The sequence below is a fragment of the Heloderma suspectum genome, chromosome 1 (assembly GCF_057233095.1).
Source record: "Heloderma suspectum isolate Gila_16-S chromosome 1, 16-S_ref, whole genome shotgun sequence".
NCBI classification, from domain to species: domain Eukaryota; kingdom Metazoa; phylum Chordata; class Lepidosauria; order Squamata; family Helodermatidae; genus Heloderma; species Heloderma suspectum.
Genome location: NC_139458.1, coordinates 144,529,028 through 144,551,541, shown reverse-complemented (window position 1 = coordinate 144,551,541; position 22,514 = coordinate 144,529,028). Strand labels below are relative to the sequence as shown.

General features: G+C 48.3%; 1 protein-coding gene across 4 annotated transcripts in view; it reads left to right on the top strand.

The window, feature by feature from the left end:
• The first annotated feature begins 3,016 nt into the window (after positions 1 to 3,016).
• RUFY4 (RUN and FYVE domain containing 4) overlaps positions 3,017 to 22,514 on the top strand; it is a 35,372-nt gene continuing 15,874 nt past the window's right edge. For 3 of the 4 annotated variants that reach the window (XM_084806276.1, XM_084806306.1, XM_084806297.1), the window contains exons 1-8: positions 3,017 to 3,289; positions 10,140 to 10,203; positions 13,282 to 13,388; positions 14,096 to 14,224; positions 14,651 to 14,757; positions 16,016 to 16,159; positions 17,259 to 17,322; positions 19,230 to 21,233. In XM_084806276.1, coding sequence (XP_084662402.1) covers positions 10,158 to 10,203; positions 13,282 to 13,388; positions 14,096 to 14,224; positions 14,651 to 14,757; positions 16,016 to 16,159; positions 17,259 to 17,322; positions 19,230 to 21,233 — 2,601 coding nt within the window. In that variant the 5' untranslated portion in view covers positions 3,017 to 3,289; positions 10,140 to 10,157. The remainder of the gene's footprint in view (positions 3,290 to 10,139; positions 10,204 to 13,281; positions 13,389 to 14,095; positions 14,225 to 14,650; positions 14,758 to 16,015; positions 16,160 to 17,258; positions 17,323 to 19,229; positions 21,234 to 22,514) is intronic. The other variant, XM_084806287.1, reaches the window with a different exon arrangement.

The following is a 22,514-nucleotide window of genomic DNA, read 5'->3' as shown; positions in this document are numbered from 1 at the left end:
AAAAGAAATGCAAGAAAGCCAAGTGGCTGTCTGAGGAGGCTTTACAAGTAGCTGAGGAAAGAAGGGAAGCGAAAAGCAAGGGAGAAAGGGGAAGATATACCCAACTGAATGCAGAGTTCCAGAGAATAGCAAGGAGAGACAAGAAGGCCTTCTTAAATGAACAGTGCAAAGAAATCAAGGAAAACAATAGAATGGGAAAGACTAGAGATCTCTTCAAGAAAATCGGAGATCTCAAGGGAACGTTTTGTGCAAAGACGGGCATGATAAAGGACAAAGAAGGCAGGGACCTAACAGAAGCAGATGAGATGAAGAAGAGGTGGCAAGAATACACAGAAGAACTATACAGGAAAGATCTGAATGTCCCTGATAGCCATGATAGTGCGGTCACTGAACTTGAGCCGGACATCCTCGAGAGTGAAGTCAAGTGGGCCTTAGGAAGCATTAGTAACAACAAAGCTAGCGGAGATGACAGTATTCCAGCTGAGCTATTTAAAATCCTAAAAGATGATGCTGTTAAAGTGCTGCATTCAATATGCCAACAAATTTGGAACACTCAACAATGGCCACAAGACTGGAAAAGGTCAGTTTACATTCCAATTCCAAAGAAGGGCAACGCCAAAGAGTGCTCAAACTACCGCACAATTGCGCTCATTTCACATGCCAGCAAGGTGATGCTCAAAATCCTACAAGCTAGGCTTCAGCAGTATGCGAACCAAGAGCTACCGGAAGTACAAGCTGGGTTTCGAAGAGGCAGAGGAACTAGAGATCAAATCGCCAACATTCGCTGCATCATGGAGAAAGCAAGAGAATTCCAGAAAAACGTCTATTTCTGCTTCATTGACTACGCTAAAGCCTTTGATTGTGTGGATCACAACAAACTGGCAAATTCTGAAAGTGATGGGAGTACCAGACCACCTTACCTGTCTCCTGAGAAACCTGTACGAGGGTCAAGAAGCAACAGTAAGAACCGGACATGGAACAACCGATTGGTTCAAAATTGGGAAAGGAGTACGACAAGGCTGCATATTGTCACCCTGCTTATTTAACTTATATGCAGAGTACATCATGAGAAATGCCGGGTTGGATGAATCAGAGGTCGGAATTAAGATTGCTGGGAGAATTATCAACAACCTCCGATATGCAGACGATACCACCCTAATGGCAGAAAACGAAGAGGATCTAAAGAGCCTCTTGTTGAGGGTGAAAGAGGAGAGTGCAAAAGCTGGTTTGAAACTCAACATTACAAAAACGAAGATCATGGCATCTGACCCTATCACTTCCTGGCATATAGAAGGGGAAGAAATGGAAGCAGGGACAGATTTTACTTTCTTGGACTCCAAGATCACTGCAGACGGTGACTGTAGCCATGAAATTAAAAGACGCTTGCTCCTTGGGAGGAAAGCTATGGCAAACCTAGAAGCAGAGACATCACCTTGCCGACAAAGGTCCATCTAATCAAAGCTATGGTTTTCCCAGTAGTAATGTATGGCTGTGAGAGCTGGACTATAAGGAAGGCTGAGCGCCGAAGAATTGATGCTTTCAAACTGTGGTGCTGGAGAAGACTGTTACGAGTCCCCTGGACTGCAAGGAGGTCAAATCAGTCCATCCTAAAGGAAATCAAGCCTGAGTGCTCATTGGAAGGACAGATCCTGAAGCTGAAGCTCCAATATTTTGGCCACCTAATGTGAAGAGAAAACTCTCTGGAAAAGACCCTGATGCTGGGAAAGACTGAAGGCAAAAGGAGAAGGGGACGGCAGAGGATGAGATGGCTAGATAGCATCACCGATGCAATGAATATGAACTTGAGCACACTCCGGGAGAGAGCGAAGGACAGGAAGGCCTGGCGTGCTATGGTCCATGGGGTCACGAAGAGTCGGACACGACTGAATGACTGAACAACAACAACAACAATATGGACTTGGGAATTTTTAAAATACCCAGCACAGCTACTTTTGCTTATAACACATGTGTATGCATAAAGAGACCCACTCCAAAACTCCCCACATACTGCAAACTCAGTGTCTATGGGGGATTTGCTCTATGAAAGGCAAGGCATGCCCTTCAAAGATAATCTTTAAAGAACAGAAGCAATGTTCTCAGTACCCTGCAAATGTTTGGATGACAACTCCCAGCATTCCTAACCTTTGGCCATGCTGGCTGGGGCTGATGGAAGTTGAAATCCAAAACATCTAGAGGGCACCACGTTAGGGAAGGGTGCTATAGATTTATATAAAGGAAAGCAGAGTTCTTTGTACTATGTAGTTCTAGTTACATTTTATTGTTCTAGTTAAATTTTATTGTTTCTTATTACTCTCTCTGTATATGATTTACTGCATTTCTTAGTTGCCTTTCTCTTAAAAAAGACCTAAAGCAACTTACAAACATATTAAAATATACAAAATATAAAACAGCTAAAAACAATTTCCATTAAAAAAATGCCAAAAAAAATTAAAACAACTAAAACATCAGTGCAGGCCATAACCCAAACAGCACAAAAAGTCCCATCATATGCCTTCAAATGCCTGGTATTAGAAGAAAGTCTTGACCTGGTGCTGAAAAGAAGACAATGTTGGTGCCTGGTGTGCCTCACTGGGGAGAACGTTCCACAATTGGGAGGCCACCACTGAAAAGGCCCTCTCCCTTGTTGCCATCCTCCAATGACAAGGGAAAGGTTGAATGCTCATGAAAACCCAGAAGCTTTGGGGCACTCCAAGGCAGGGAGAAGGTGGGTGGCTGTAGGGTAAGAGGGGCCCTCGCACCAGTGGAGGCTGGTGGCTCTGATTTCAGTGCGGCTGTGAATCCATTCTGGGTATCCATCAAAACCATCCAGAACTCTAAAGGAGCTATCCAAGGTGCTAAATCCTATCCCCAAAATAGGTTCAACACCTCAGATAGCTCCTTTAGAGCTCCAGCCGGCTCTGACGGAAACCCAGAATGGATTCACAGCCCCACCGAAATGGGAGCCACCAGCCTCCACTGCCTCGCACCCACCCTCGCTGCCGTCGGCTTCTCGCACGCTCTCCGGAGAGCACGAATGTTGCCGGACCCACCCCGCTCGTTGCTTTGGGGCTCTTGACTTCGCCCTTCCTCTTGGGGAAGGAACTGTAGTTCAGCTGCCACCGCAGCCGTCGTATGAGAAACGGGCTTCGAATGTCTTGAGCCGACGGGGTTTTCCTCCGAGATGCTTCCTGCTTTCGCTTTGCCGGGGAAGGATCGCGGGTGGCGGCGGAGGGGGCGCTTGGCCTCCACAGCTCTCCTGGGTCAAGGATCGGGGAGTGAAGTCATGCGGGTGAGTCTCTAACTAAAACAGGGCCAGTGGCCCACGGTCTCCGCCCGCCCGAGAGGCAGAAACGCACAACTCCCCTCCCCCTGCACCCCACCCCCACCCCTGTATTGCCCGTGCTGTGTGGCGGCCCTGACTCCGGCACTCAACCTGCGGGGAGCGGGCCTGCACGCGTGTTGCAAGTGGCGAGTAAGGGCTGCCCCTCGACGGGTTCACAGGCGCCCCTCGCCCCGCCCCGGCTCTGCAGCCTTGGGACTTCGGTGGTCCTGCCGTGAAACTGACAAGAACCTTCCTTCAGACTAGTCAGTTTCGGCGTCTCTGCAACTCTGTGCAGGCCCTGAATGCTCCCCCTCTAGGGCCCTAGTGTACACACATCATTCAACAAAAGAGAAGGAAGGAAGGAAGGAAGGAAGGAAAGAAAAAGAAAGAAAGAAAGAAAGAAAGAAAGAAAGAAAGAAAGAAAGATGTATGCATGTGAGCATATGCGTAGAGATCAGCAGCATGCCTTTTTGCCCTCCCCCTCCCCACAAGCTTGCCTGCTGTGGGCCAGACATCATGCTATTGGGGCTTGGAGGTCTAGCCCATAAGTGCTAACTTGTTGACAGAAGACCCATTGAAGAACTGCCTGTCTGGATCAGGCCTGAGTCGCTGCCGCCATTCCTGGAATCCAGGGGGATTTCCTCCTCTGCTGGAACATCACGCCTTGCCCTTGGGAAGCAATGACTCCCTGAGGAAAGGGGGAACTGCTCATGTTAAGCTAAGCATAGATCCATCAGCCTCAATCCACACTGATGAAACCAGAGAGGCACAAGCAGTCCGAGGGCCAGTCTTGAGGCAGGGCAGAGCTGAGATCCAGACCAGGTATGTGCAGTACTGCAGTCGTCCTTGGGTATGCAGAAAGGACACAGAAGCAGAGACTGGTGGTGGGATCTTGTCCAAGGAGTTCAGACAAACCAGGGAAAGCTACAGGGGAGGCCAGGAGCCTCAGGCCTAGAGATGTGAAGCATGGGGGATGGGGTGGGGGCCAAGAAAAATGGTGGGGCCGGGAAAGAAAAAAAACAGAAAAAAGAAGACCAAAAAAGTTTTCACTAGTTTTTTCCATATATTTTCAGGGGGGAATGTGGAGGGATGTTTTTTCTGAATTTTCCCATCCCCCCAACACCAGTCCCCCCCCCCCAAGTATTCACATCTCTGTCCAGGCCATACGAAGGCAGGCTTCATATGGATGAAACTGTTTCACCTGCTATGATGTCCTTTTAGGGCCTCACCCTCAAGCACTGGCTGGAGAAAATTTCACACTGACACTGTGACTAAATCATCAGGTTTCCTGGACATTACATTGTAGACTGCATGTAGGAAAAAGTCCAAGAAGTGTATCTGTGTGGGGAGGCCACCATGAAGTATGCAGGCTACAGGGACCCACGCACACAGGAAGGGGCAGATTTTCAGCCTAGTCGAGTGTTGAGAGGTGTGCGAAAATTCCTGTAAGTGTATGCGAATCAAGGGCCTCTGTGTGAATTTCAACTCTTTGATGCAAGTATATGAGAATTCAGATTTGCTCAGCACTGCACTGTTTTGGGGTTAGCAGTGCTGCTGGATGGCTGAAGTTGTGTGATGTGTTTTTTTCCCCTTTTATTCCTAGTGTCATTGTTGTTGCCCCAATTGGAGGAGGACTGCTGTGTGTCCCCTTCCTTTGAAAACTGTTGAGAAACTTCAGCTGGTCCAGAATGCTGAGGCCAGACTGTTGACTGGGGCCAGTTTCAGGGAGCAGGTGACCCCTTGTTACAACAGCTTCACTGGCTACATCTCTTTCTGGATCACAATCCAAAGTCTTAAGACGTGGGCAGGCTTGTATGTTAGAATGTGGTCTTCCAGGTAGCTCAGCCCCAAGCCATACATAGGGCTTTAAAAGTCATAAAGCCCTTGGGACTGGGCTACCTGAAAGACCACATTCTGCCATACAAGCCTGCCCAGGTCTTACGATTTTCAGGGGAGGTCCTTTTCTTGGCCCTGCCGGCTGCAGAGGCGTATTTGGCGTGGACAAGAAAGAGAGAGAGCCTTCTTGGTAGCTGCTCCCAGGTTCCAGAACTCCCTGCCAAGGGGGACTAGGTCAGGCCCCTCTCTGTTGCCCCTCCACCAGCAGGCAAATACATTTTAATTTAGGTAGCACTTTGGCATATAAACTGCTCTTCTACTGAAGGGCTTTTTTAATTGGTTGGTTCCACTTATTTTGTTGTTGTTGTTGTTGCTATGTTTTGTTTTTAATTTGTTTTTTATTATTGTTTTCATTAAAACTTTGTTTTAATCTTGGCATTATCATTGTTGTTGTTTGTTTGTTTGCTCATTCAAAGCATTTCTATCTTGTTCATCCATCTAAAAGAGTCACAGAGCAGCTTACAAGTATCAACAATCTGACAGTCCCTGCCCTCTAAACAAACATGAAAACATAAGGAAAGGGACTGGGAGAGAGGAAGGGAAGCAGGGTGGTGGTATTTGATTCAGCTGCCCAGATGGATGGGAATATACCAGTTGAACTCAGGTTTGCACTGCAACTCTTGCCCTTCTGGGCTGGCTTGTTCTTTGCTGGCCTGTTCCTCTTCTCCTTCTTGTCTTCCGCAATTTCTCTTCCTTTGAGTTCAAGCCTAGCCTGTTTCTTCTCCCATCCCCTCAGGGCAAGATGTCTCCTCAGATGCTCTTCTGGTGGCAGTTGGGGGACAGGGAGGCCACCACTGGGAGCTGGGTGGTTAATGAGTGCCGTTTTGGGGTGGAAAGGCAGGATATAAATCCAATAAATAAATAAATAAGCACACAAGGCTGGCCCTGCAGCAAGGTGAAGCAACCTGCTTCAGACTCCACCCTTGGAGACCGAGGAAGGCAGGAACTGTTGTATGAATGGTGCAGCACATCCTAGGCAGAGCAATCCAATGGAAACAGGGAGAGGAAGGCTCTGCAAGAGAGGAACCACCTCGGTTGGTTTCAGAACAGCGGTATAGAAATACTTCCAATGAATGAACAAGCCGCTGCTCCCATAGCCTTGCTGGATTCGCACTGAGCAGGAAGCAAAGTGTGTGTGTGGGGGGGGGGGGTTACTGCAGGGAAAATAAGTATGCCTGCTCCAGGGCTTTGGATTTGCAGGATCCACCCCCAGTAGGATCTGTGTTTATTAGATTAGAGTGGTGATTGAGTGTGGGTGCGTGGAAGAGGATATATAGAAGGTTTTTATGTGACTTATTACTGGTACTCAGTTATTTATGTGCAAGAGGAGAGTAAAGTGATTATTTACTGTTTAACACCTTAATTCTATCAAAAATAAATATTTCTTTGCTTTTCAAAATCCCACACCTATGGCTCATGTCTACCAAAGGGTAAAAAGTGATCAAGAGAATAATATATGTCAGAATAACAAGCCAGTGCACCCTCACATCTCAAGAAGGAAAGGTGTTGGACCTGAGATAAAGGTCTGAGCTGCAGCAATACTGCATGTGTGATGGAAAGTGTTGCCTACTGTGGGAAAGGCCTTATAGAAAAGGTATTCAAACCGGTAAATAGGCAGGAATGCACAGGTTCCCCGACATGCCTCTTTCCTCCCTACCACAGTTGGAGTGCCAACAGCAGAGAAGAGATGGTGGTGGTGGCAGTTTCCACCATGGCTGCAATGAGAAGGTCTTTGGGATTGGACCTCCATCTCTGCCCACAGAGAGGAAGGCCTGTAATATGCTGTGGCCCTGGTATACCCTCCCAGGGTTGCGCCCTTAAAGTGTCAGCCCTGGCGGGGGGGGGTACCATTTCAACTCTGCATCAGGCACCAAAATGTTGTGGGTTGGTGCTGGGAGCACCTATAATGACAGTAGAAGGAAGTGAGGGAGAGGCCTACCTGCCTGCCTCCCTTTTCAGGGTCTTCCTTAGAGAAATTGTTGGCTGCTTCCTTCTTGTAGCTCCACTGGGGAAGTGGAGTGGAAAGGGTCAGGGATGTTGCAAAAGACAAGAGAAGGAGGGACCGTGCACCCTTTTAACTTAAGGCTTCTCCACACTAGGTTTTTTATCTCACAATTTACTGGAGCTTCTGCTTCCGGATTCTTTTCAGGATTAAGATGGGCACCTTACACAGGCTGACACAGGATTTTTTTCCAGGACTTCCTTTGTCTGCAAGTTCTACATGTTTCATTACACAGCCACTAGATGGCACTGTGTTATAGTAGAACTCCACAATTTCACACAGCCATTAAAGTGGATTGACATTTATTACTGCGTTATCCCTGCTCTTTTTAAAACTGGGATAAAGATCAGAAAGTGAGGAAGATGCCCTGGAGGACCCGCGTAACAACGTCGCGTAAAGGACCCGCAAACCTCTGTGAGTGACCAATCATGAGTGTGCAATAGAAGCCTTGTGTAGAAATGCACTTAGTTTAGGTGCAAGTGACAGCCGATATGCCTGGGATCACTGCACCCCAGCATGAGAAAATACTGAGGAACATGCCAGCTTCCTATTCCTCCAAAGCACTTTCTTGTGCTGAAGTCAGGCACAGTGTCAGCACACAGGGTTCTTGGGTAGTTTCTACCAGGGCCCAATGCTGCACTGGTGCCTGCCCTGGTGGTCCCGTTAACTGGCGCTCCAATCCAGTGAGCTCCAAGCAGCTACACTGGGGAGCCACCATGTCCATTTTGTCACAATCTCATAAGAACATAAAAAGAGTCATGCTGGATCAGAGCAAGGGTCCATCTCATCCAACATTCTCTTCACACAGTGGCCAACCAGCTGCCTGCGGGAAGCCCACAAGGAAGACATGAACGCAACAGGACCCTCCTGCTCAGCGGAGGCTGGCAACTCCAGTGTCAGTGGGTCTGTGAATCCGCTCTGAGCTTCAGTCAGAACCAGTCAGAACTCTAAAGGAGCTATCCAAGGTGCTGAGCCTATTTTGGGAATTGGATAGCTCCTTTAGAGTTCTGACTAGTTCTGACAGAAACCCAAGGAGGATCCACACAGCCTCAATGGCATCGGAGCCACCAGCCTCCACTGCTCCCACCCATGTTCCCCAGCAACTGGTGTACATAGGCATGATCCTGGAGGATCCATGTAGCCCTTAGGACTAGTAGTCATTGACAGCCTTCTCCTCCCTGAACTTCTGCAATCCCCTTTTCAAGCCATCTAAGTTGGTGGCTGCCACTATATCCCCTGGTGCAGCTTCGCTCTGGGTGATTGTTGGAAATTTAAATGGCAGCTTTATTGCTGTCCACCACTGCTGCTTCTGTCATGTAAGCCACAGCATGAGATGGTCACTGGCGTAGGTGGGGCCTACCAGAGGGCACTTTGCCAAAGGCCCCATCAAACTTGGAGCTGGACCTGGGCTTACAGTACTGCTGTGAGGAGAAGGGGAAGAGTGCAGGAACAGGCAAAGGATGGAGTCTTCCCTCTCCTACCCTGGCCGTGCGTGAGAGTTCTCTTCAAAAACAAGAATATTGAGGCTCTGGCAACAAGGATTCCAGTCCAAATCTATAATCTGGTGACACTAGCCTAGGAGATGGACTGGATGGGAGATTGGGGTGGAAGGAGCCACAAAAGGATGCTATGGGTTGAGAAGCGCTTGCAGAGGAAAACTGGGGAATGGGGCAGTATGTGGAGGAAGCAACAAAAGCAGGGCAGGGTGTGGATGAATGGCTGTATGGTGGGCCAGGTACAGCGGTGCCTAGAGTTTCCAGAAAACGTTGTGAAAGACCTGGCCTGATAAACACTGGTCGCTTGTGACTAATTGCTTTTGTTCCTTGGGTATTTAGGGAAGGAATGATTGCTCAGAGTCTTGGGTCCGTTCTAGGCGGAAAATAAAACCCTGCCCACGTTTTTCCTTTAGTGTTACTGCAGTACTAGTCACAATTGAGTGTCAGTCATCAGCAACAGGGTGTGGGCACGTAAGGATTGGGGCACTTATAATGATTCATGTTACAGGCACTGTCCAATAGGGGTCTGTGGTGCTCATGCACATTTCACACGGCACTCACTCAACTACTGCAACTAATGTTCTAGCTAGGGGAAATACATGTCCCCAGCAACAACATACTGTGGTTTCAATGCTTGCCTGCCTGCCTGCCTGCCTTCTTTCCTTCCTTGTAATTGTACAAAATGACTCCACATTGACACTTTTCTTTGGCATGACACTGGAAGATAAGCATCTTGGTAATACCGTCCCAGACCTTTGCCATGGAACAGAGGAATGTCTCACAGTACAAGCTCATGCCCTTGTGCTCTCTTGTGTTTCCACATATCTCTGTCCCTGGTGGCTCCCTGAACCTCAGAATCACTGAACAACACTAGTGGCATTAGACATCCGGAGGGAATTGGAGGGAGGAAAGCAACTGCTCTGCAATCCCCCCCCACCGATGTTATCCATGGAGGGAAGTATAAGAATGGAGGTGAGGGAGGAGCTGACTGGCCTGCACATATGATTTATTTTATTTCATTATTACATTTCTATCCCCACCCCACGTTTTCCCCTCTTAGGAACCCAGGGCAGTTTACATGGTCCTCCTCTCCATTTTATCCTCACAACAATCCTGTAAGGTAGGTTAGACTGAGAGTGAGTAGCTGCCCCAAGGTCACCCAGTGAGCTTCTTGGCCAAGTGGGGACTAGAACCCAGATTTCCTGCATCCCAGTCCAACACTCTAACCACTACACCACATTGGCTGTCTGATGAGGTTCCCTCTTGCGTTACATTTCCATATTGGACAGATAGGGACTGTATGAGAGAGAGAGAGAGAGAGAGAGAGAGAGAGACCCAGGACAAGAATGAACAGACAGAAACAAGAGCAGCGTAAAAACTGGTGCTACCCCCTCACCTTAATGAATGCCCATTTCCTTTGCAGGCAAGGTGAGGGAGAGCTATGGCAAGTGACAGAGAGCTCCTTCGTGTGATCAAGGACTTAAAGAGTAAGTGTGTGGGGGACCCTCTCTGGTCTCCCTCTTCCCTAAGGCCATTATTTCGACCACAGGCATTATCGGAGGTGTGTTCTGAGGCTGGACCTATTTCTCAAGTATCCCCTATATTGACCATGTATTAAATTATATCCACTTTTGGTAGCCAGACTCTCCTTTCCCAGCTAGCCTTAGAAAGCACTGTCGATGACAGCGGAGTAGACCATTCCCCCATCCTTCCACTTAGGAGCCATCCATAACACAGCCATGCTTCCCGAAGAGAGAGAGGCCTTATACTGGGCAGGGGAGGGGGGAGCCCTCCAGAAGCTGTTGGACTGCAACTCCCATCAGCCCTAGCTAGCATAGCCAAAAATGAGGGCTGCAGGGAGTTATACTCTAATAACATCTGGAAGGCTGCAGGTTTCCCATCCCTGCTGAAGAAGGCATCCTTATTCATATATAGTTCTGAGCTTTCTTTCTGGTTTGATCGCTCTGAGGCTGGAATTGTGTATAACTGATGAGTGACTACATCCGCTACCTACTCTGCTTACGAGCTATTGCACTCATGCCCTGCTTGTGGGCTTCCCATTGGGGCATCTGGTTAGCCACTGTGAGACCAGAATCCTGGACTACATATGCCTGAGGCGGGAGACTCCTTCCCGCTCCACCCGACTGGCTTGTTTCTCTTACTTGAACAGGTGTGTCTGTGACTCCCCTGACCAAGAGAGAACGCGGCGGCTGTATGGACAGAGCCCACTCAGCCACAGATTTGTAAATCCCAGCTGGGTGTTCCGGGCGTCAAGAATTAATTGATATGGGCTGGGGCCCCTCCAACTCCCCTCAAGCCAAATTACGCCAAGTGGCACCACAAAATATATATTTATTGCTCTAACAGTATTAGAGAATAACAACACTTTGTAATTATGAAACGAGCAAGACCCATCACTACATACAATGCAATTAGGATGTTTAGACGCATAATAGAAATCATGGGCTAGCATATATCTTAGTGAAATTAAAGTTCTGTTCCTCCCAACTAACAAAGCAGACATAATTAATTTGTTTCTTTTAAAATGTTTTAATTGTCTTAATATGGTGTTTTATTCTTTTATCTTTGTTGTTCACCACTCTGAAATCTTCTGATGTGGAGCAGTATATCAATATTGTAAATAAATAAATAAAATAAATAAATCATTAAGATCTTACAGTTACCTATCTGGCAAGCATGGTTGGCAGAGGTTAGGCAATCCTTTGTGGTAGGTTTCTCATGCTCTCCGATCTCTCTCCCAAAGAGATCAAACCCTTGCCTTTTATAACCGCAATGTTGAGGACCTCATCCTACATTTTAAACCTGGTCATACCGCTACTCCCAAGTCTACCATCTAACCCTAGTAGGGCTGCCTCCCAATTCAGCTAGGTTTGCCATTGGCTTCAGAAGCTCCTTAATGAAGGCATCTCTCCTAAGCCAAGCAGCTTTTCGCTTTGGTAGGCGAGGTTCACCAACCCACTTGCGGTAACTCTCTTTGGCCCATTTCCAAGAACACTTTCCAGTACTCACAGCTAGTTTATAGCATACATTTGTTGTTCAGTCGTTAAGTCGTGTCCGACTCTTCGTGACCCCATGGACCATAGCACGCCAGGCCTTCCTGTCCTGCGCTCTCTCCCGGAGTGTGCTCAAGTCCATATTCATTGCATCAGTGATGCTATCTAGCCATCTCATCCTCTGCCATCCCCTTCTCCTTTTGCCTTCCATCTTCCCCATTACTGATCACTTACAGTTAGCATACACAGATCATAATGAATAGCACTCCTATGAAATATAATGAATTCTTATCAACAATAAACATAACATTCAGACTTTGTAACACACCTTTGGTCTGATCCAGCAGAGCTGCTCTCATGCTCTGCCTTCCACTACCAAGAAGTAGATCGGCCACATTCTCCCCATCCGGGGCTTGGAATTTCTGTAACAAGTTGGGAGGTAGAAGACAGGGAGGGGGATGGACTGGCGACAAAATTGCATAGGGGATTGTAGTTATGTGGCCTGCAGAGATAAAAGAACAGAGGATATGGAAGCCACTGAAATTTCTGCTGTGCTTCCCTCTATTTTCTGAGCCTTTTCCAAACACTGCCCAAATATTCCCAAGGTTTCATCTGAACACATGAGGACTAGAAAATTGCTTTTATTTTTCTAAAAATGAAATGCTCAGGAACACACATTTCATGCAGGATACTCAATTCCATGCTTGTGTGCTGACAAGGTGCACATACCAAATATGTACTACTCTCTCCTAGCCCATCCTTTTAACCTCCAAGGAAATTCCTCTGTCATTCCGCCCATGTACCAAAATAAAGACCATGGTGTTTCATCTGCCAGGCTGGGACAGTTGGCTGGGAATTCTCTTTGTGCATGATGGAAGAAAATTGGTTCAGCGGTGAACATTTTCTTAGTAGCTGGAACTGCAGTAGCCTACAAGTAGCAGTGCCCAAAGAAGGAGCTCTGTAGCCTAGTCTTTTAGTGTTGATAGCCATGGCTTTGACCCTAGCTGGCCTTTATAACAGAACAAGTGGGAGAGTCAACAAAATGTTGCAGTGGAGGAGACTGTCTCTGCCTTCCAGATTCTTCCCTACCAGCTATTTCGTCCCATGGTCCCTTTTCCTTCCCCTTCCCCCAAATACCTGGCTTTCAGGGATGGAGGCACTGGGGGGGGGGTATCAGGAAGGGAAGGGCTGTGTCTGTGTTCTGAGCTCTGGGTGAAGTTCAGGCAATGGCCTTGCTTCAGGTAATGGCTTTAATTCTGTGCTTCTTCTCCCTTCCCTTTTCTCCATGCAAGCGCACGCATGAGCAGCTTTTAAAATGTTTTGTGGGGAGCTGCCCCCACTTTTTGTTTACTATTATGTACTTCTGCAGACCTTCTGGGTTCCCCAGAGCGTGCAGATCTCTCTCTCTCTCATTTCTCAGTATGGCCATTTTGGCTACAAAGCTGTCAGCACACCCCAACCAAGTTCAGCATTAGAAGGAGTGATGTTATGGCAGGGCTGAGGCATTGCATGCTTTGGAATGTGACTAATCGCATCCCTTTCTTTGTCTAGATACCATAATTGAGTTACACAAAAACTACCGGGAACAGGGGCTACCAGTGACAGATGGTAGTCGGGAACTGCAACAGTTCTGTGCCCAGCTGGAGTTCCTGTTGCAGGTATGGGATTAACTGCACAAGGGCTTTAGTTACCAATACAGTTTTTTAAAGGACATTATTTATTTTGCCTCCTACAGGTTACAATAGAGATGGGCAACCTACAGCCCTTAGCCTTATTTCAAAAGCCCTCTGCAAGCAGTCAGTTCAGACCTCTGGCAAGGGCAAAATGTCCATCCTGCAGCAGCATTAGAGAGGGAGAGAAAGGTTCGGGGGGGGGGTGTCAGAAAGACAGAGAGAAAGGAGTGACAGAAAGAGAGAGAGAGAAGCGTGTGTGTGAGAGAGAGAGAGAGAGAGAGAGAAAGTCAGAGAAGGGGGGAGAGAGGGGGGAGAGAGAGAGAATGGTCCTGCTAACTTTTAGCTCTGGCCTCCCCCCCGCCCCGACTTTGGCCCCATGCCCCCCCTTCTGTAACAAAGCGGGATGCTACTCAAGCATGTGCCATTTTAATCTGTGTGCTGAACAATAGGGAGCCCAGAGTTTGTTTTATAACTGTTCTGCCTTGTAAACCCAGTCCATTTATAAGACCTCCCCGAAGGATCAAACTTACTTATTTAGTTATTGGGGGGGCGGGGGCGGACCATACCCTGCTCTTCCATTACAGTCACAACACTCTGGGCAGCTTACAACAATACAACAATGTAAATACATCCCAGAGAACCCATACAAATGAACAATACTCTTCTCCCTACACCCAATATTATTCTTCCAGTATGATTTGAAAGAGAAGAGGAACCTCTTTGGGCAGAGAAAGGATTATTGGGACTTTCTGAGCCGAGTCCTGACAAGGCTGCACAGTGGAGTACATGCAGGAATGCAACACATCGCCTCCCTGGACAAAGTAGGACTGGTTGACATTATATCTGAGCACAGGGTGGGGCAAAAAATCCTAACTTCATATATATGCTGATGTGGTCTGAGCTGGCAGTGACTGACTTGCACAAGGGCTGGGGCAGCTTTCCCCAACCTGGCGCCCTCCAGATGTTGTGAACTACAAACTCCCAGCATGTCTGACCATTGGCCATGCTGACTGGGGCTGATGGGAGTTGTAGTCAGATACATCTGGAGGGCACTAGGTTGGGGAAGGCTAGACTAGGGCATTGTTAAAGAATCCTTGCACTGGCAGTGAGAAGGGAAGCTTACAAGAGAATGTATGCCAGCCCAGGTGGGGTAGGGAGATGGGGTGCATAAAGGATTCTGTAGCAAACTTTAGAGGCTTCTCCACCTTTGAATGTGCATCGGAGTGAGAATCTGTTTGTCCTGGCAGCTGAAAACACCCATGGGGAAGGGCCGTGCTTTCATCCGCTATTGCCTGGTCCATCGGCAGCTGGCTGAGACTTTGCAGCTTTGCTTCATGGAGCCAGAGATCACCAGGTAAGGATGCTGTGAGCTGGGGGAAGACAGTGGCTTGGCAGAGAGAGAGAGAGAGAGAGAGAGAGAGAGAGAGAGAGAGAGAGCGGGCGCTTGAAATGCAGGAGAAGGTTACAAGCTCAGGGTCATGGTGGGGCCACGGTGCGAAGGGAAGGGGCAGAACAATGGAGACGCTGGCATAGGGAATCAGCGGCATGGAGAAATCTGCCAATCCCGAGCCATGACTGGGGTCGGGGCCGAGAAGAGAGTGCTGCCAGTGGCAATAGAGCCCCAGCACTTGTTGCCTGACATTGTAGTCAAGGGCAGAGCCGCAAGATGATGCATAGAAACAGCAAAAGGGCAAGTCAAGGGCTGTCCTGGACCAGCTAGGAGATGGCAAGTCATTTCCCAATGCAGTGTTAAGAGCCGTGTCGGGTCAGAGACAAGGAGAAGACCGCAAAGCCATATTCTGCTATCCTACGCAAAATATTCAAACCCTGTTGTGCCTTCCCTATCCGGACGAGTCGATCTGGAACCTAGCGCCCCTCTCTTATCCCCCTTGCCAATCTCTGGGGCATTTCCAGAATGTTACACCTTTCCCTAGAAGCAAAACAAAGCAGCTTTTCCTCGCCCTGCCTGGAACTCTCCACCTAGCAGGTGATGTGTGCTGGGACAGGGCTGGCCCTAGTTGGCAGAGTCTGCCTGGGGCCAGGTTTTCATTGGAAGGCGATGCAGGAGAGGTATCTGGTCATTTAGCACATCAATAATAGCTGGCATTCTCAAGCCACAAGATAACTAGGACGGTTTCGCCTTTCTAAGCCAGTTACATCTCCTTGGATCCAGCCCATAGTGGGGAATAGAGACAACAAGTTCCACCGGAGGGTTTGCCATCTGCTGTGACCGGGGAGTAGAACAAGCCAAACAGGCCCAAGCCAGCCCTCCAAGGTTCCCCAGATGGCCATGCCCCCTTCCACTGGTCCCACCCCCTTTCCCCTAACTGCTGATTGCTTGGTGGTTTCCTGACTGTTGTGCTCCCCCCGCCCGCGTTCTAAAAGTTTGAAATGCCCCTCCTAAGGCAATAAGAGCAATAAGAGCTTTAAGCTAAAATAAGTTGATGTTTCTGGTACTTGGGCCCTGCCCGCTTTGCCTTTGACACCACCCCCTTTGCCTTCAGCCCTGCCCACTGCTCAAATGCGGCCCCCAAGACCTCCTCCAAAATGGAATTTGGCCCTCAGGCTGAAAGATATTTCAACAGCCCTGTGCTATGGTGTTCTCCTTGCAGTGAGTGGTACTACGCACGCAGCCCCTTCCTGGACCAGAACCTGTGGCTGGACATCTTGGGCTCCCTGTATGAGCTGGATGGCATCGCCTTCCACCTGGCACTCCGCAGATCAGATCTGGATGCTGCATGGCCTATGGTCTCTGAGTGAGTAGTCATGTAGTCCCCCCACCCCCCAGTGACTACCACCACAGACATATTTCCTTCTAAATAGGCCAGGGGTGCTGGAACCAAGTAAGACTATTGGAGTTAGCTTTAGCTATTCTACTACCTTAGGACAAAAGGAGCTGTTCTTAGTGAATAACACTGCCGCTCATCAGTCTTCCCATTTCCCCTTCATCATTGCTCTCCCCACTGGTACCCCATTTGTGGGTTTCCCTTTACTCTAGTATGTGTACCTTCCTTGCTAGCTCTCAAGCTCTCTGTAGCTTCCACCACCTCCTATACATCCCTATGGACTACGCAACATCTCATCCCCTGCCTGTCCCCAGGACCCTCTCTTCCTTCCCCATGACCCTCTCTTTCTCCTCCATGGTCCACAACACGCTTGGGTCTGCTCCCTCCCTCCCAATACCATTCCCACTAGTAATTCAGGCTCACCCCACTGCCCTAATATGCATATCTCCCTCCAGGGAAACTGAGTCCAGGTGGATTGTCTTGAGAGACAGTTCCTCCCCCAGGAAGTTTATGAAACACACATGAAGTGGGAGAAGAAATCCAGATGTCACCAGCATCCTTGCAGATCCATGAGAACTTAGTAACTTAAGAAGAGCCATGCTGAATCAGACCAAAAGCCTATCTAGTCTAGCATGCTGTTGGCACAGTGGCCAACCAGCTGCCCATGGGAAGCCCACAAGTAGGACATGAGTGCAACAGTACCCTCCCACCCATGTTACCCAGCAGCTGGTATAGAGAGGCATACTGCCTCTGATACTGGAGGTAATATATAACCATCATGACCAGTAGCCATTGATAGCCTTATCCTCCATGAATTTGTCTAACCCCTTTTTAAAGCAATCCAAGATGGTGGCCATCACTACACCTTGTGGTAGCAAATCCCATAGTTTAATTACGTGCTGTGTAAAGAAGTCCTTCCTTTTATCTGTCCTGAATCTCCCATCATTCAGCTTCATGGAATGACTCTGGGTTCTAGTCTTCTGGACTAGAACCCCAAGTCCACTTTCTCCACACCATGCATAATTTTGTACACCTTCATCACGTCTCCCTGTGCTTCTGTCTCTTCTAGGGCTTTGCCACGGTGTTCCACCCCAGCCGTTATGCACAGCCAGGTGGAGAAAGTATCCTCTAAGGTACATAAGCCCCACCTCCTTGCCTATCTCTCTGCATAGCAAGAAACTCTATGCCAGAAGACCGCAGCAATGGCTTTGGGTCATTGGTGTACTGTGAAGCTTTCTCATCAGGAAAGGCAAAGTCCAAGCAAAGCTGTCTTTCTGGAGCACTGCTGTCTCAAGATGGTGGGAGTGCCCTGAGGTGGTGGTCTTCTAGGGCTCCATTCAGCCCTTCCCTTTCCCATCAGGAAAAGTGAGGACCAGGCAAAGCTGTCTCCGGACTGAGCTGCTGCTCCAGGGAGTGCCTAGTGCCTTGAGGAGGCAGCTCAGTCAGCTTCATTTACCCCTCAGCTTTCCTGTGAAGAAAGATGTGGGCTGAGCAAAGCCAGCTTACTGGAGAGCCACTGCCTCAACATGCTGGGAGTGCCTTGCGGCAGCAGTTCACTAGGGCTGAGCAGCGCAGTAGTGAGGAGATCATGGTGAAGGGAAGTTTAAACCTCCCCTCTCTGTAATCCTCCCCACTGCCACACCAGTATGTGTGTGTGAGTGGTGTGTGTGCGTAGGGGCTATGCATGTGGTATGTGCGTGGGAATACATGATGTGTGTGTTGTGTGTATGTATATACATGGTGTGTGTAAATGAAATGCGTGTGTGTGGGGGGGTGTCTGTATGTAGGGGCTCTGTGTGGTATGTGTGGGTATAAATGATGTGTGTATTGTGTGTATATATATAAATGGTTGCATGTGTGTGTATGTGTGTGTAGGGGGTATGAATGTGGTATATTTGTGGGTATAAATGATGTGTGTATTGTGCACATGTATATAAATGATGTATGTGTGCGCACGTGTGTGTGAGTGGTGTCTGTGTGTAGGGGGTATGAATGTGGTATATGTGTGGGAATACATGATGTGTGTATGTATATAAATGGTGTGTGTGTGTGTGTGTGTGTGTGAATGAAGTGCGTGCACGAGAGAGAGAAAGCTCTGTCTGTGCATAGGGGTATGAATGTGGTATATGTGTGGGAACAAATAATATGTGTACATTTATAAATTGTATGTGTGTGGGGGACAGGGAGAGTGGAGGGGGCAGTGGCCCCACCTACTGCTTGCATGCAGCCCCCAAATTCCTTCCCCAGAGCAAATGTGGCCCTTAGGCCAAAATAGGTTCCCTACCCCTTCTAAGACTTGACCAAGCTAGTCTCCTGTCCCCCATGTTGGTATCCTGAGATTTGCATGGATGCCTGTCAGTCATAGTCTTTCTTTCTAAGGGGAACGCAGGAATGATCAAGTGATGTGATCAAGTGGAACAGTTCTCATACCCTGTCTGCGTGTGGCAAGCTGTCCCAATAGCAAGATATAAGCAGAGAGTTCCGAGTATCATTTGGAAGCTTTGGAGAATTTAATTGGCCTTGACCAAGAGACCAATCTCAAAATGCATTGGCTCACAAATATATTGGGAAGGAAACCCTGCAGCTGTCTTCAGTTGTTTTAATGTGGAACCTGTTGCTCTCCAGATGTTGTTGGGCTATTTATTTATTTATCACAGTTCTATACCACCCAATAGCCAAAGTGGATTCACAACAATTAAAACCATAAAATACAATGTAAGATTGCACTATAACAGTTTAAATGTTTAAAACCACAATATAAAATAGAACTAAAAACCAAAACTTCAGCTCCCATCATCCCTGGCCATTGGCCATAATTTCTGGGGCTAATGGGAATTGGAGACTAACAACTATCAGAGGGCCACTGGTTCCTCACCCCTGCTGTAGTGACTGTGAGTGACAGGCTTTTCCAGAACTAGCTTTTGTTCATGACCATATGCCACGTTTTGAATCATTGTGACCCAGTGCTTCTCCCATTTCCTCGGATCCAACATGGCAACATCACTCTGTACCAAACTATTTATTTCTTTGTTGTCCGTAGGTTGGGAACTCAAATAGAGATTGTGGGAGTCACCAAGGAGTCACCAAGGGTCATGAGAACTTACTAAGAACCAAGGACCAAGATGTGGTTGAGTCAACTGCTGATGATCTAATCAGTCCTGGGCTGGAACATTCAGTGGAGAAATGGGTTGGGGCTTGGAGAAGCAGAAAGAATGGCCTACTGAAGATGGGTTCCCTCCTAAAGCTGCATCCCTTTAAGGAAAGGGGTGCCCAGCATCCCATTTCTGGCAAGGAGGTGCAGAGAGTAAATGGTGAATTACAGGTCCAAGTGGAGAAGCTGAGCAAAGAGCAGCCAGGCAACGTCTCTTCCAACCAGGAATTATATTCCTTACTTCCTCAGCCCGAACACTGCCTCTGTGGAAAGATGGAGAGACCTCATCAGGCAGTGGCTGAAAGTGGTGATGGGAAGCAGAAGGATCTGAGAACATTGATGTGGGAACTTGGAGTTCTGCAGCTAAAGTTGTCCCAGCAGCAAGAGGAGAGCACATCTCTGAGGCAAACCCTTTCAGAGGAGAACCGGACTCTGAAAGAGGAGCTAGCAAAACATGAAGAACAATGCAAAGAGAAAATGGCCGCACAGGAAAAGCAGCAGCAGGAGTTGGCCAAGGTAGTAAAGGCCCTCAGAGACGCGGAACACAAGGTTATGAACCTGACCAGTGAGTGCCAGGAGGCCTGGGCCAAGAAAGATGCTGCTGAGAGGTCTCTTGAGGAGGCAGAACAAAGGCTGAGTTCTCAGCAGGCAGAGAGGAGAAAGCATCTGGCTGATATCGAGGCCCAAGAACTGAGACACCAGCAGCTGATCTCTGAATGTCAGGGGCTGCAGGAGAAACTGAGAGTCCGTGAAGAGAGTCTGGAGCGGTGGGAAATGCAAGTGGCAGCCCTGAACAGCCAACAGGGTCTGATGGAAACAACTGAGGGGCAGTCAGAAGGGACGAGTTCCTGGCCAGCAGAAAGGGAAGAACATCCAACCATGCTGGAGAGGGCTCTCCTGAGGGAGAAGTTAGAAAGGAGCCATGCTGAGATAAAGGTGCTAGAGAGGGAGAAGGAGACACTTATGGAAACTGTGGTGTCTCAGGAGCAAAGCCTGGTCTTTACAAAACTAGAAGTTCAGGGCCTTCAGAAGGAGCTGTCAGTATGTCAAGAGCACATTGTTACTCTCCAGATAACTCTGGAGAAGCAGGAGAAGACCCTGAGGGACAGGGAAGAAGCTGCTCAGGGCTTGCAAAGAGACCTCAAGGACCAATCAGCCCAGCTACAGGAAGCACTGGAAAAAAACACTACATTACAAGCTCGGTTAGAGGAAAAGGCCAGCGAGAAGTCTCAACTTGAAGCCCAAGCTGCTGAAGGACAGAGCCGGTTCGAAAGAACTTTGCAGGAACTGAGGAGCCAACTGGGATCTTTTGAAAAGGAGGTGGCCACACTGCAAGAGGAGAGGCAGCAGCTCCAGGCCGCTCTACAACAAGCCCTCGAAGAAAGAGCAGCCTTGGCCAAGCAAGCCGAGAGCACAACTGCAGCCCTGGAGGGAAAGGCCAAAGAGGCCACACAGCTTAGAGATGAGCTGGAGAATTTGAAGGCTACCAGCCAAGCAGTACAAAAAGCCTGGCAAGAGAAAAGTGAAATGGTGGCCTCAGCCTTAAGAGAAGAGCGCCTGCAGCTGAGAAACCGAGTGGAGCAACTGGAGCGGGAGGAAATGCGAGCTGCTAACATAGCAGAGAACCTGAGTGAAGAGTTGGAACAGTGCTGGGAATGGCCCACAGAGGGAGGTGCTCCTTCTGTCACTGTGCTGGATCCAGCTTATGAGGCCAGAGATGAGGAAGCCAGGGGCCTAGGCAAAGAGAGTGACAGTATTGCCAAGGAAAACAGCCATGGAGTGGCAAGGTCACAGCAGATGGCCAAAGTCCTTCAAGTTGATATGCCACGAGATTGGGAAAGACCTGTCAAGAAGGAGACCAGCGCCAAGCATAGAACTGAAGCCCCAAGGAAGGTAAGGAGCCTATTGTTCCATGTGTTGTTGTTGTTGTTCAGTCGTGTCCGACTCTTTGTGACCCCATGGACCATAGCAAGCCAGGCCTTCCTGTCCTTCGCTCTCTCCCGGAGTGTGCTCAAGTTCATATTCATTGCATCAGTGATGCTATCTAGCCATCTCATCCTCTGCCATCCCCTTCTCCTTTTGCCTTCAGTCTTTCCCAGCATCAGGGTCTTTTCCAGAGAGTTTTCTCTTCGCATTAGGTGGCCAAAATATTTGAGCTTCAGCTTCAGTATCTGTCCTTTCAATGAGCACTCAGGGTTGATTTCCTTTAGGATTGACTGATTTGACCTCCTTGCAGTCCAGGGGACTCGTAACAGTCTTCTCCAGCACCACAGTTCGAAAACATCAATTCTTTGGCGCTCAGCCTTCCTTATAGTCCAGCTCTCACAGCCATACATTACTACTGGGAAAACCATAGCTTTGATTAGACGGACCTTTGTCGGCAAGGTGATGTCTCTGCTTCTTACTATGCTGTCTCGGTTTGCCATAGCTTTCCTCCCAAGGAGCAAGCGTCTTTTAATTTCATGGCTACAGTCACCGTCTGCAGTGATCTTGGAGTCCAAGAAAGTAAAATCTGTCACTGCTTCCATTTCTTCCCCTTCTACATGCCAGGAAGTGATGGGGCCAGATGCCATGATCTTCGTTTTTTTAATGTTGAGTTTCAAACCAGCTTTTGCACTCTCCTCTTTCACCCTCATCAAGAGGATCTTTAGATCCTCTTCGCTTTCTGCCATTAGGGTGGTATCATCTGCATATCGGAGGTTGTTGATAATTCTCCCAGCAATCTTAATTCTGACCTGTGATTCATCCAACCCAGTGTTTCTCATGATGTACTCTGCATATAAGTTAAATAAGCAGGGTGACAATATGCAGCCTTGTCGTACTCCTTTCCCAATTTTGAACCAATCGGTTGTTCCATGTCTGGTTCTTACTGTTGCTTCTTGACCCTCGTACAGGTTTCTCAGGTGACAGGTAAGGTGGTCTGGTACTCCCATCTGTTTAAGAATTTGCCACATTTTGTTGTGATCCACACAATCAAAGGCTTTCGCGTAGTCAATGAAGCAGAAATAGACATTTTTCTGGAATTCTCTTGCTTTCTCCATGATCCAGCGAATGTTGACGATTTGATCTCTAGTTCCAATGCCTCTTCGAAACCCAGCTTGTACTTCCGGTAGTTCTTGGTTCGCATACTGCTGAAGCCTAGCTTGTAGGATTTTGAGCATCACCTTGCTGGCA